Source organism: Mytilus californianus, unplaced genomic scaffold (assembly GCF_021869535.1).
Source record: "Mytilus californianus isolate M0D057914Y unplaced genomic scaffold, xbMytCali1.0.p SCAF_1, whole genome shotgun sequence".
Classification (NCBI taxonomy): Eukaryota; Metazoa; Mollusca; class Bivalvia; order Mytilida; family Mytilidae; genus Mytilus; species Mytilus californianus.
Window position 1 is genome coordinate 35,887,504 of NW_026262581.1, and position 14,608 is coordinate 35,902,111.

The 14,608-nt window shown below is 29.6% G+C and overlaps 1 protein-coding gene across 2 annotated transcripts in view; it reads left to right on the forward strand.

The window, feature by feature from the left end:
* The window catches only part of LOC127701838 (forkhead box protein P1-like), a 60,886-nt gene that overhangs the window by 23,967 nt on the left and 22,311 nt on the right, over window positions 1-14,608 (forward strand). For both annotated transcript variants that reach the window (XM_052205822.1, XM_052205814.1), the window contains 5 exons: window positions 235-360; window positions 857-1,102; window positions 5,177-5,420; window positions 12,747-12,932; window positions 13,312-13,438. In XM_052205822.1, coding sequence (XP_052061782.1) covers window positions 247-360; window positions 857-1,102; window positions 5,177-5,420; window positions 12,747-12,932; window positions 13,312-13,438 — 917 coding nt within the window. In that variant the 5' untranslated portion in view covers window positions 235-246. The remainder of the gene's footprint in view (window positions 1-234; window positions 361-856; window positions 1,103-5,176; window positions 5,421-12,746; window positions 12,933-13,311; window positions 13,439-14,608) is intronic.

Sequence of the window (14,608 nt, forward strand, 5' to 3'; positions counted from 1 at the left end):
TAGATTTAGAATGAAACTTGGAAAACAAGTCTTGAATTTTTTGAGAAATTTTACAGAAAAACTGGTTTATATTACAAAAAAAAGGTTTTAACTAGATGATACTTAGATAAGGAAAGACTACACTTCTTTCATAAAGGATACAGGGGTAATTAGGCTGTCATTGGTTCTTTTTTAAGTAATGGTCAATATTTGGATTTTACATACATGATGGACAAGTTTTTTTGTGTATTACAGAGCAATGGCATAATGGATAAAACTGAACATCAAGGAGCAATCAACTTAACATCAGTTCGTGAAAGTACAGAAAGTTTGCAAAATGGCGAAATTCTGAGAAATGGTGACATGACAGAAGAATCTCAGGTACCTCTTTTTTTTCATTATTCTTCTCCTGAATCCTGAATTGGCCCTAAATTTTCACCTACCAAATAACAGTTATTTCCTTCTGGGAATTATCAGGGCTGTAATACTCAAGAGTTGATGATTAGCAGTTTTTTTCCCTTTAGCATATTTTCCATTAATTTGCATTAAATTAGGTGTGAGAGAGAGAAAAATAGTGTATAACTTGAAATGATTTATGTCAAAGAAATTAGTAATTTTTTTTCATTTTTACCAAAAAACTAGTATTACTTCTTCAGAAGTGTAGTAACTGACTTACTGGTATAACATTAAAATGTTAAATTTATGATTCATTACACAAGTTATTGAAATGTGTGATAAAATTGAATTTCTGTATGTCACACTGATATATAGACAAAATATTTCAGAGCACATGTCTCTCTTGACTGCCGTTTGTATTTTAAATTTTATTTTGATTTGAACAAGGACTTAAACATATTTTTTTTTATCAAAAATCAAGGAAACTGGGCAAAAATCTCCCCATGATCAACCAGTTGCAGCAAAAAGAAAGGTCAAGTCAAACAGTGCCATAGAAACAGGAATTGGAATGGGAGGAATACTTGGACAACAGATGGCAATGGCTGCTCAGCATGGTCTGACGGCACAACAGCTTCAGCAATTTTTACAGCAACAAACAACTCCTGCTATTAACCCAACTCAAATTCAACAGTTGATGCAACATCAGTCAATGGTTATGCAACATCAGGTCAGTTTTTTTTATACTGAGGTAATTCTATTTTACAGAAATGAGATAGATATTTTACACGAGTCACTGCAACATTTAGTGTCTTTTAGCTTTATATGAAGGAAGTTCCCAATTAGCCCTCATAAGTGGCATTATCTTTTATACAACTAGATTAAAATTTTCCAAAAATGACACTGATGCTAGCATTGGACTACCATTGCAATTTTTCTATGTCATAAGTTGGTTTTAGAATTTCATCTGAACCTTAGAAGTGTTTGGTCTACCTGGTTATTTGCAATATTTTTTAGTATTTGATTTTTTGTCCTATCCTTGATGTAACTACTACATGTACTTTCATGGACATTGATTTTCTTCTAATATAATTATAATTATAAAAATTACCAAATAGCTGCAAATTCTGCTATTTTTTTAGTTAAAAGAATGATTTCAAAAGCTCAACCATTTACTTGGAACAGTATTTTAAAAAAGTAAGGGACTATCAAATGTTCGGGGAAAAAAAGTAACATCAGTATGATCAGATGTGGAGATTTTGAATGATATATGATGCAAAATATTATAATTATTGTATTAAGATATAACAGTTAGATTAACCCTTTCTTGTTTGTTTCTCATAAATTTAACATGTACAAATTTTGTTTTTCCTAGTATGAAATTATATAATACATGATGTGCATAAATATATCTGCTGACTTTTATATTATTTGTTAAAATTACACCTTCCTTGGCACATTTACCGCTAGGTGTACACCAAAGATGTTGTTTATTGCCTTTGTTGTTAAGAATATAATGACAACCTGCACATCAACAATGTTTTTGTCTTTCAATTGGGTCATAAATATCATCTCACCTGTCTTTAGAAAAAAATATTTGTTGCAAAAAAAGCAATAGGTAATTGGCCTTACTGGTTGACAGGTGTGAAGAGTAAGGGAGATCACTCTGTTGATTGATAGCCAAAAGCCTGTCTGATACCCTCAGGCTATTGACGATGAGAAAATACTGACATAATTATGAGTTTTTTGTATACTTGTTTCATTCATAGATCAAGATAGTAACCATCAAATGGTCTGGAGAATTTCATGACCGGGTTACACAATTATGTCTGTGGCGAAAAAAGATGTATTGTCTCTTTGACATAGAAATAGTTATTTATACAGTAATTGAAGGCGAAATGAATTACTTTTGTAGCAATGAAAAAATACCTGTTAGTTTGTAAATGTAATTTAAAGTCAGTTATTTTTAAAAGTTTGGAAATTTTGGCTTCTTTTGTGACTAAATTCACAAAAAATATTAAAAGAAAAAATACTCATAAGTCATGAACAATTCAGTATAACTTACAATCAATTCTTATGGTTAGATTTTTTGTGAAAAGAGCCCCAGATATGTATTTATCTAGAAACAAGATATTTGGCATGATTCTCCTTTCCATCCTTCAACTGTGCAATATTTAGTATGCTGTTCTTTTAGACTACTTTATTTCTTGTTAATTCAAAGGATATAAATCATGAAGCCTACATGTAGCTATTTTAATTTGAGATAAGCTTACAAATTTTATTAACAGCATGTGTCATAATTGGCATACCAAAAAAGTGTCTTAATTTACATAAGGAATGCTATGTTTTTAAATACAATGAAAATCTCATAAACTTTTCAGAAATTGGCAAATTTGGCTATGTTTGGTAAAGTTCCTTCAATATAATTGCAATTTTTTTCTGGGATAGGCATAACCTCCAAATTTATGCCCAACAAATAGACTCAGACTCTCAAATTTGACTTTAATTTATTAAAATGCATTACATAATTTCAAAAGTACCATAGGTAACAATAAACAATGTGTGGATTGTTATTAAGTGTCAACATTTCATTTTATTTGGGACTGGAGTCACTGGATCCCATCTAATTAGCCATCAACACGACCTCAGGAGATTGTTGATGCATATTATATTGACCCAGTATGAATATAAATATGATAAGAAATGAACTGTTTGATTTCTCATCATAGATAAAACATAAACGATACCAATTTTAATGCACCAGATGCACATTTTGACAATTATTGTTTCTTCAGTGATACTCAAGGCCAAAATATTTGAAAATCAAAAATCTATTACAAATGTTGAAGAGCAGATCAAACCAAAAAGGCTGAATCAGTTAAGGAAATCAGTTTTCCTCCTGGCATCCGTCTTTTCAGTTTTTCAGCTTCCATTCTTTTCTTTAACTGAACATGCTGAACACATGCACAATTAAGCTCCAACTTGGGTCATATCATAGTTTGCATTCATCTGTCTCTAAAGGAAGTTGAATTATTTTTTATATGTCTTCTTCTCACAATCAGTTATTTTTATAAGCTAAAATTTTTATTATTCTGCAAAGCACAATTTCCTGAAAATATTTGAAATAGCTTTAAATTTGAGTTAAAAGACACGATCCTTTGAATCCTATTTATAGTCCATACCAATCTTTCTATACTTATACATACTACATTATAATGCTTTATTACAACTCGGCTAATGCAACTCATGTAATTCTAGAATGATGCCCTCTAATTATAATAAAATATAACTGATTGAATTGAAATGATATTCCATGAAATACTGTCTTTTATAACTGATAAACAAAATATTGCTATTGCTCCAATAGACTAAAAAAAAAAACAAAATTCACATTTAATGTCAGCATGTTTTTGAAAATTTTATGTCTGGTTACAGAAACATTTCTTTAGATTAAAGTGTAAGCGTGATGTTGATTTGTTTGAAAAAATATCCTTACATAAATTACATAAAAAAATTGTAATAAAAGCAACAAAACATTTGAGAAGAACATCTTACTTCAAATGATGAATTACTTTTGTAATTTTCAACCAATAGGTTATAACCTCGTTGCTGATATTAATATAACAATTATCAAAATTGACAAAAAGAAACATGAATTTCACATGTATTATGATCATGCCTCAGTGGTAGCTGTTGAAAATCTTGTAATGTTGACAACAGGGACACAATATAACAGCCCTTGATCTTCTTCATGATAATAGTGTTAGTACATAAAGCCTAGGGTAAAAGACACTTCCGATGTCACATAAACATCTATTTGTTGTTTTGATGACCGTGTTGAATATGTATTTTGTTTCACCTTCCTTGAGGACATATTTGGTAGATTTCATTAACCGTTATCATGTCTTACATCTTAGAGTGTTATGCATGTATTGTAATAAATACTTTGATGAAATCAGTGATTGTAACCTGCATAATATCATTTTTTTTAACTCCCACGCCATCAATTACACTAAAGATGACCTAAAAATCAAGCTGGAATTTTCCTTGAAGATATGCTATGGAAAGTAATATTGACAACAAATTTTATATTTGTATTGCAAAGCTTCAGATAATATGACAAAACAGCTAGAAGATGTGGGTGTCAATGATAAAAAATAATTCTCAGATAATGTTTGTTGAGACCATTTTCAAGTGCACCTTATTTGAATTTTAAAATCACAAAATAATTATCCAAAATGTTGACTCATATTTCTGTAGGGGTGAATTTTAAAATTGACATTACTATTGATAGCGTTGAAATAATTTGAAAGGTCTTATTTTTTAAAACAAATTTAAAAAGTTGTTAATCTTAAAAATAAATATTTGTCAATAATTTGTTTTATTGATTTTGAGATAGATTTATTTTGGTGTCCATAGGTGTATAAATTAATAATCATGTCTGAATCTGTCTGAGAAATACTAAAATAACCCAGACATTAAAAAGAGCTTTCTCATGCAATGGTTCTTTGTTTATTAAGGTGTCCTTATGAATATGAAGCCTTCAAAATAAAGCATATTTACTAATTAAACTTTTTTTTAAAGCATATTTTAAAAAGCCACAAAGTGTACACGAATCTATTATGCAACTTTTTGAAAATTAATAATGTAAGAAGAAAAAGGTATTTATTTTATTAAAAGGTTTCAATTCTTTAATTATCCCAAAAGTAGAAATTGTACCTTGGGTGTTTTACTTTCAATGTTAAATTATATAATTTGTTGTTGATTATCTTCATGATCATGTTTATTTTGTTGGTTATATTAGCAACAGCAAAAACTCCAAGAGCAAGTTCTTCAAGAACTCAATGAACAGTTACAAATGAACATGTTACAACAGTCAAAGCTCATGCAGCAACCAGACAAAGTGAAAAACAGCAAATCACAACAACAGCTGACTCAGTTGGCAGTGCAACAACAACAGCTTGTACAACAGATACAACAAATACAGTTACAACAAAGACAGTTCTTGTTAGCATGTCTAGCCCAGCCTTTTGTTGGTGTCAGCCAAGGTTAGAACCATACATTTATTTCATAGGGATCAGTGTACAGCTATGAATATTGTGTTATTTAGTTATTGCCCTTTTATTGAAGGGTATATCTCAGATCAGTATACTATATTTCATAAGTATGCTAGCAAAATATGGTTTACACTGAGGGACAGGAATTCTTAATATCTGTGCAATAACCTTGTTATGATTTAGAACCAAATATTTCAATTCTCAGAGAAAATTTAACTGATGTACATATTTAGGCAATTTATTGCATATTTTTTTTGTCCCTATTGATATGATAAATTTTTATTCCTTCCACCATCAATCATCAGGATATACTTTAAAGAAATAGTTGGTTATGTATTTTAAAATGTTATATTTTGGATTCACTATTTTCAAATAATATACTGTAAATTCAGAAATTATTGCGATGTTTTTATTATTGCGAAAAATGCGACATGGTTATAATCGCAATAATTTAAACTCGCATTTTGAAATTTTTCATATGAATTAAACAGGATTTTTCTCAATATCGCAAAAATTAAAATCGCATTTTAGTCTAAAATGACAAAATCGCAATAATAAATGCACGCAATAAAATCTGAATTTACAGTATTGCATACAGTCAAATTTTGTGAGTCTGTTCATTACATTGACAAACAATGCTTATAGAACACAGACTTTGAAGGTGTACAGAGTAACATCATGTCAGTCACTACTTAATTCCTGAAGCTTGACAGACAGATAATTGACTGATCCAGAAGAGGATGTTCTGGGGGCTGAAACCCTCCTTTCCTCCTTTTAGATTTGTTTAAAATGGCAAAAAAATTAAGAAAATACTCCTCCACCCCTCCTCTTTCCCCTTTTAATTGGAATCTCCAACTTGATATTTCTAAATATATATATATATATGTATGGATCTGCACCTCAAATTAAGCATTCAATAAAATGAAAGAAACAATGTACAAAATTGAAGTGCCCTTTTATCCAATTTTTAAACGATATACATGTACCGCTATTCCCCGTCTTGTTTTGTAATTTTCTGTTCTGTGTGTTGATGGTTTTTAGCAGATATATAATTAGTGTGGTTAATTTATTTTTGTCCTATTTTGTTGAAATTTAGTTATCACATCAAACTTCAAAGGAACTGTTTAATGTTACAACTGCAAATGCCTTATAAAGCATTCAAAACGGACACATTTGTTCAGATCGCCAGCTAAGGACATCAATGTTGAACAAAATTATCAGAGAAACAGATTCTAAAACAACATTATATGACATTTCTCCATTCTTTGACATAAAAATAATGAAATATGGATTAGAATGGTGAACAAGCCTGTTGTTAAAAACGTGAAGAGAAATGATGAATTTCACTAGACAATACTGTATGAATCTTTATTTTTGGATAACTTATTTCCAGTCAACTAAATTGTTAGCCTTAAACTTGATCCCATAATGATCTTGAAAAAAAGAATAAAAGTAAAGAAAGAGAGGAAAATGAAAAGCAAATAAATCTTAAAAAGATAAACTTATCAACTTTAATATGAAAAGCAATTTATTAGTCCCCTACCGACGAAGTCGAAGTGGACTTTAGGTTTGCACTCTGTCTGTCTGTCCGTCTGTCTGTCTGTCCATCTGTCAGTCCGGCAAATCAGCTTTCCACACTTTTTTTCTTCGTTCTTAAAGATATTGATTTAATATTTGTTCTATGGTTTTATCATGACAAGTTATAGATCAAGTTCGAATTTTGTTCCATTCTGATGATTTAGTCCAGAGTTATGGTCCATATAAAAAATCCATATCTAATGTTAGAGTACAAAAAATGTACTATGTTAAACCATATTTCTATACAAAGAGAGATAACTCATTTTTTTAAAGAAATTCTTAAGTAAATTGTTTGAAAAATTTGTGCCAGTTTGTTTGTTTGTTATTTTGTACTAACTAATTTTCTGAATGCTATATATATATAAAAAATATTATTCAGTGAAATCCTTAAATTAGATAATAATCTATTTTCATTAAGGTATATATTTCATTACATTACATTGTGTAGATAAAAGTTGTTGAGACTTTATAGATAAGTTACAAATCTATATTAGTTTGTGACAAATGAAAGAAAAAATATTTGGAACTATTAACTATATTTGATTATAATTTGAAAATAGATATACATTGTATTACATCATATCTAATTTTAGAGAACTATTAATCATATCCAATGTTAAGAGTGTTTTCCACACTTTTTTCATCATGCTTGAAGATATTGATTGATAATTGGTATATAGTTTTATCATGACAAGTTCCAGATCAAGTTCAAATTTTTGTTTTGGTCTGATAAATTTCTGCAAATTATGGTCCTTGGACTTGAAAAATTCACTCATATAATCAGTTATTCACACTGTTTTTAGTCATGCTTAAATATAATGACTTGATATTTACTCTTTGTTTACACCATGACAAGTTATGGAACTAGTTAGCATTTTGTTCCAGTATAATGTAATTTTTACCCGGTAGTGGGCTATGTATTGCCATGCTTGTTGTTTTTGTAATGTTAGGTTTTAATTATCTACCCCTAATAAGACCTGTACAGTATATCATGGCAATAGAACAATAAATTTTATCAAACAGAATTTAAGATAATTTTTTTTCTCATATTGGTTTGATCAACTGAGAATCTCATGCATAATTTGGTGACTAAATATTAAGTTTTATCTACATTTTTTTTCTAAAAGTGACATTATTCTATCGTAACTTTAGAATATATTTTTTTACAAACTTGAAAAATACTTCCTATCTTTTCACAGTAATTTTTGTTTTTGAAATTTTGTGATTATTTGAGATCATATTACATTAAAAACAGCTGTGTATTACTGGAATTATATATTTAATGGAAAATTAAATATTTTAATGCAGCAATTTGATAACTTTTCCTGAAGCTTTAACTATTACTACATTGTTTTAACCATGCAAATATACATAGTTACCCTGCCTACAGTAGAACTACATGTATATCTATATAGCTGGTTAAGGGTATGTTGAGAAAATGATGCATTTTAAAAAAAATGAAAATTACATGAAAAGTTTGGCGACTTTTTGCACTAATATTGTTCATAATTCAGTGGCCTGACAAAAATTATGCATTGGAATAGTGTGTAATAAGAAATTGTGTATACTTTCATTTTTTTGGCTTGGCCGAACAGTTTTTAATGCCTACATGTAATACTATTCAGAGTTAAAGCCATAGGGGTTCCTCATTCCCCCTTCCAGAAAAAAACCCCCAAAAAAACAAAAAAATGGTAGGTTTGGCATGTATCTGTCATGTGGTTATTCTATAACTCTTTGATTACTTCAACTATGACCAGAAAAATCTTAAAAGTATAAAGAAAGACCAGATACAATGATATCTTAATTGTTTAATTGTGTTGTTGGGTTAATGTCTCATTCATGTTTGCACCACTTATCCTGTAAGTCAGTTACTAATTCTTAGGAAGGGACATAACTCATTTTTAGTAAGAATCAATTCAGAATTCATGTTATTACAGGTAATATTAAAAAGAGCTAAATTAATAAATAAGTTATATTATGACTATATTTTAACTTGCATTATTGATATGGTTTTGACATAACTTGGTAGTAAGTCCTTCCTCCTTCAAATGTGGAAAAAAATATTCCAAAATAATTATAAATATTTAAACACAATATATGACTGAAAGTTTGAAAAATATTAAAAACATTATCACTTAATGTTATATGTAAGACAATGGTATGTACCAGTAATAGAGTATAAGGCCTTAACTGAAAAAAAAAATGAAAAGAAAAAGTATTTCCAAATTGTTGATTGATGAAGTTCAAAAGAGTAAACAAAATTGTGATCCAATGTGGGTGAAATCTCCCATTCTTTTAACAAAAACAAACAACTGTGTTTCTATTAGACTGTGTACCTATTGATTTTGTGCTGACAGTGTTATTTGTTTTAGAAGAAGAATTAAATGATGTTGAATTAAGCTTTTCCTTCTAATTTATCATAAATTGGTGGAAAAAAATAAACAAATATTGACAGTGTTTCTTTATGCATTAATAACATCATTCTTAATTCGCGTGGGTTTGAAAAATAAATGGGGAAAATGTTACATGTTTGGCTGTTCTTGATTGATCCTAAGATTGCATTAAGAATTGAATAAAGCAGTATATTAATTTAATTTTATAAAAACAAATATTATATTTTCTAATAAACACAATTCTATGTGATACTTGTTGCAAACATTTTAGATATTGTTTAAATGATATTACATTTTGAAAAAAAATGGGTATATATAGGGAGCTTGCCTTCTTAGTCTATAAAAGTCAATGCAGTCTTGTTTGTTACAAAATATAAGACATAATCTTGCTATGGAATTTTCATTTGAATTTTATAACTTGATTTTAGGTTACATCAGCTAAAAGTAAAATCAGTCAAGCACATATTCTGAAGGTATTTGACAATAATCAACAGACTGAATTAAAGCATTGGTCCTTGTAAAACTCGTAACAGTTGATCTTTGATACTGTTTTATGATCAGAAAATCTTTTTGAAGAAATAAAAAAATTGCACTGTACGGTGTGAAAAACATGTTATCAGCTGCTGTACCATTATGAACATATGCTGTATAAACCTGAATGACACTTTATGTAAATACATACATGTACAAATACAATTGAAACACATGTTTTTATTTGTAGTTTATGTAAACTGTATAGTTATTTGACATATTTTTTAGGTGTAAATTGTTGTTTAACTCAATTATGTCCAATGGATTTTTGCAGGTGATCATTTAATAAGTTTGAGATAAATTTTATTTATTTCTTCAGCTGTTTAGAGATAAAAAGATCTATTTTTAATCTAGTTTGTTTACAACAACCCTGGGGTGGCCATGATGTTTGTTTACTTAGTTTATTAAATTCCCAGGGATTGTTTACACGTTTATGTACACAACCAAAGTTTTCATATACAAAGGCCATTAATTTCTAACAAAACAGTTTCCTGTTTAGAGCAAGTAAATAATGCAGGAAAGAAAAGTAAACACATTTTAAAGCAATTTTTTTTCTTTTGTGTGTTCAAAATGTCTGCCTTTTTCAAAGATTTTATACCAGTGATGCATCCTTATTACAGTTTTTTAACAGGTTAGTTCAATTATTCCTTCAGAGATTGACTAAATCTTACTTCTGGGGTGAAGGTCTGACTTCTGTATTTGAGGTAAAACCAATTGTTATGAAATATAGGGTATAAATCTTGATAGAGCTTGAATCCTCCCATCAGTCTTGAGTAAAATTCAAAATTTAAAGTGTAATGCTTTCTATGCAAACTCCCCCCAAGTTGTCAAATCATGAACTCAAATTGCAAATTATTTGGTGGTACAGAAATCCAGAACTAAAGTTCTTTCTTTTGGTGCTATACAGATTGAAGCCTTAATGGGTATTTTGGGTAGTTTCTTACTACAGGGGGTAATTAACAACCTTAACTACCCATGAGGGTCTTGCATGGGCGTTACCCAAATCAATTAGAAAAAAGATGATTATTGTAACAGACTAAATTAAATTGCAATGCAGATTTTTTTTTTTTAATAAGCCCTTTAATTGTTCCTGTTTGGTTTTTGGAAAGTATATCAACAAAAAATATAAGCAACACAGTCTTTTTGAAAACTGAATTGAATTTCTAAAAAAATATACATAAACAGCTGATGGTGAAGTCAGACAAACAGGAAATTGTCTATTAGTAATTTGTTAGGATTTGCACATGACTTAATTCAGAACAGATCTTCATATTAATGGTTTAACATAGCTAGTTAGTGTTTATTATGTTCTGGTCTGTTTACATTTCAAGTGGCTTTGTTTTTTGTTGATTTGCAGATTTTTTATATGGATTATAGTATCTGTTGTGAATTATCTTAAAATCTTTCAGATCTTTTGTTTCACTCAAGTTCACTCGTTAGTTATTTTGATAGTGGAATAAGAAAACATACAGGTTGGATTTTACATTAGACAACTATCACATTAAATGATATCTTGTAAATAACATGGACAGCAATAATTTGACACCTTCATAATTTTTTTATAGCCCACACTCCCCCCCCCCCCCCCCCCATTATTCAAATTGAACAGATTGGTGTGTATAAACGGTTATATACAGTTAAAGTTGAAAAAAAATATATATGTTTTTATTATTACAATGTATTGGAATATGTATAAGGTTCAAGGGAATAAACTCTTAAAATTGATAAAATTTTGGTTTCAAGATGATATCTTTTGATCTGTGGATTAAACATTCACCAAATGTAGCTTGAAAATGTTCCTTGCATAGAATGAGTCCCCTATTTACTTTATGGCTTGTGGGTAAGAGGTCAAGGATTCAGTTCCTAAAAATAACAAAAAATTGTTTCCAGCCAATGTCTTTTGAGCCATAAATCAGATCTTAAACAGTCTGTTGGATAATTCATTGTGAGGTGAAAAAGTCACAGAATATTTTCAAGGTTACTGGGTCTAAGGTCAAGGTCACAGGAGCAAATGATAGACTTCAATTGGTCAAATGTTTTGTTTTCAGATAATGCCTTTCAGTTTTGTACCATACATTCAAGCAGTAAAAAAAATATCTTGATACTGTCCTTTTGTAAGAGAATAAGATTGGGTTAAATTTTGTTTCTGGACAATATTTTTTTTATCTACCAAACTTATCCAGGAGAGAAATACAACACATGAATTTGAAGTCTATAAGTCAAAGGTCAAGTTCACAACTGTGATTAAAACTTATTTAAATTATTATTAACCTTTTTCCTGAAATTATTCTTTAAGTGGCATGACCCTTAACCATAAATGCAGCAGTTACCATCCTCAGTTGATTTTATTTAAAATGTCTGCAGATTAGACAGTCTTCACCACCAAAACCAAATTAACAAGAAGCTGACACAACACAAAACTGAAGCTTCTACTATAAATCCATATAGATCCCAACTTGCCCTAAGCACCAAATTGAGCTTTTTTTATATAGATTTGAGCAGCCAACATCTTAACTAATACATTTTAGGCCTCTAATGGCAGTGATTACTACATTTTAAAAATAAAATGTTTTTCTCTATTGCCCTGCAATTAATATTAATGACTATAGATAAAGAAAGACAACCTGAAGCCACTACCAACATATCTAAGATTATATAAACAAATAGGAAAAATGGAATTGGACAATGAAAATGTGTGAACTTTGAAAAGGTATTCTGTAGTAAAGTTTTTGTTTCAATATGTTTCATTAATATACTCAACATTTCATTTTATTTAAAATTTAAATGATATAATATTGGTCCATTATAATTGCAGGGATGATGTCTCCTGTTGAGATTCAGCAATTATGGAAAGAAGTGGCAGCACAGTCTGGTCTACAAGATGAGTCCAAAGCTCACTTTAATGGTCTCAACTCCACACGATCTCAAACCCCTACTTCTCAGGCACTGCCCACGTGGACCAATGGTGTGGCTAACCACCTGTCTCAACACAATATCTCAGGTGCAATACAAAATAATGTGTGGTAATATCTATGGTTATTGAAAACTATATTTTTGTTATAAAAAAAATATTAAAAAGATTAACAAAAAAGCACACTTCATTTCCAGTTGACTGTTTGTTTTGATTGAATTTTGGAGACCTCTCCAGACGAAGAAAGTTATTAATTAACCATTAATAAAACTTTGCAATTTATCATTTTTTATATGATCAGAATTGTTTATATAATGATATGTTTCAACAGAAATATTTTTGTCACTGAAGCTTACCAACTGTAATCAACAATTCAGTTAATTTGGAAATAATCTTATCATTTTATACACTGGTACTGGTAGTTTTCTTTCTATTAGATTTAAAAGTCAAACTTTATTTTGTATTTCAGGTCAACCAAGTCGCCCTCAACCAGAAGAGGAAGATGATGAACCAAAATTTACAACATTATACAGACAGGGACTGTGTAAATGGCCAGGTTGTGATATTCAGTGTGAAAATTACAAAGTATTTTTCAGGTTATTATCTAATGATAAAATCAAAGCTATTATATACACTTATCCCTCAATCATAATTCATCCTAAAAATAGTCGTAGTTAAAAAATAATTAGCCAGTCCATATGTTTTCAAAGCAGTTTTCCCACTAAGGTCATGATAATCAAATTATTAACCTGTGATTGTTTTTTGTGTATAAATAAAGTTTTTAACCAATCAAAGTTAAACCAGATTTGTATCACCTTGGCCGCTACGATTGTGAAGATGATCTGTTACAAATATCAGTAAGAGGTAACAGATAGTCTACCAATGTTCAAAACTTGTAAATCTATTTTGAATATACAATTTAAAATTTGAAAAAAAAGTACTAAGGGAATCGTATGAAATCCAAATTGAGCGAGATCAGGTGTGTAAACAGGGTAAACTTCACCTACTTTGTATGCATGACCTGTCATGTAAATCCAAACTCAGTCAAAATGTCATGATAGGGATAAGGACACTTGGTAACTCTACAGACCAGCAGCCGGTTGTACGAACGTGACATTAGCCTAATAGGTCATTAAGTCTTCATTAAGCCTTTATGATGCATTAGGCTAATGAAGACTTAATGACTCATTAGACTAATGACATGTTCGTACAACCGGCCGCTGATAGTAGAGTGCTTTATGTTTACCTGTCTGTGGGACTGTTAGTTATTCTACCATCTTGTGTCAGGTTTAAATTTTAAAATAGTTAACCATGAAGTTGTGGTCACAACAACTTGAACTTAGTACACATTTCATTTTAATGAACTTTATAAAATGTGCATCAAATTATGGTTTGACCTAGATTTTGTGGTTGACTGAACTTGGAAATGTGATAGTGCAATTTGGGCATTGTCCTATAGATACATATTCTTGTTTTATGAAGTTTTAGTATAAAGGCTTAACAAGGTGTGTATATGTTTATTCCAGTTGAAAATTTATAAAATCATTTTATGGGAAATTTAAGTTTATTTAATAGCTTTGAAGTGGTTCTTAAATATACTGACCTCTTAGAATAAAGATACTACTTGTTATTTGACAATTAATCCATTGATATTTACAAAGCATCACTTGTGTAGTAGTATATAACACTTGTTTTGAACATAAGTGTTGTAGATTGGTATTTAACATGTGTTTTGAAATTAAGCATTGTTGACTGGTATTTAACAT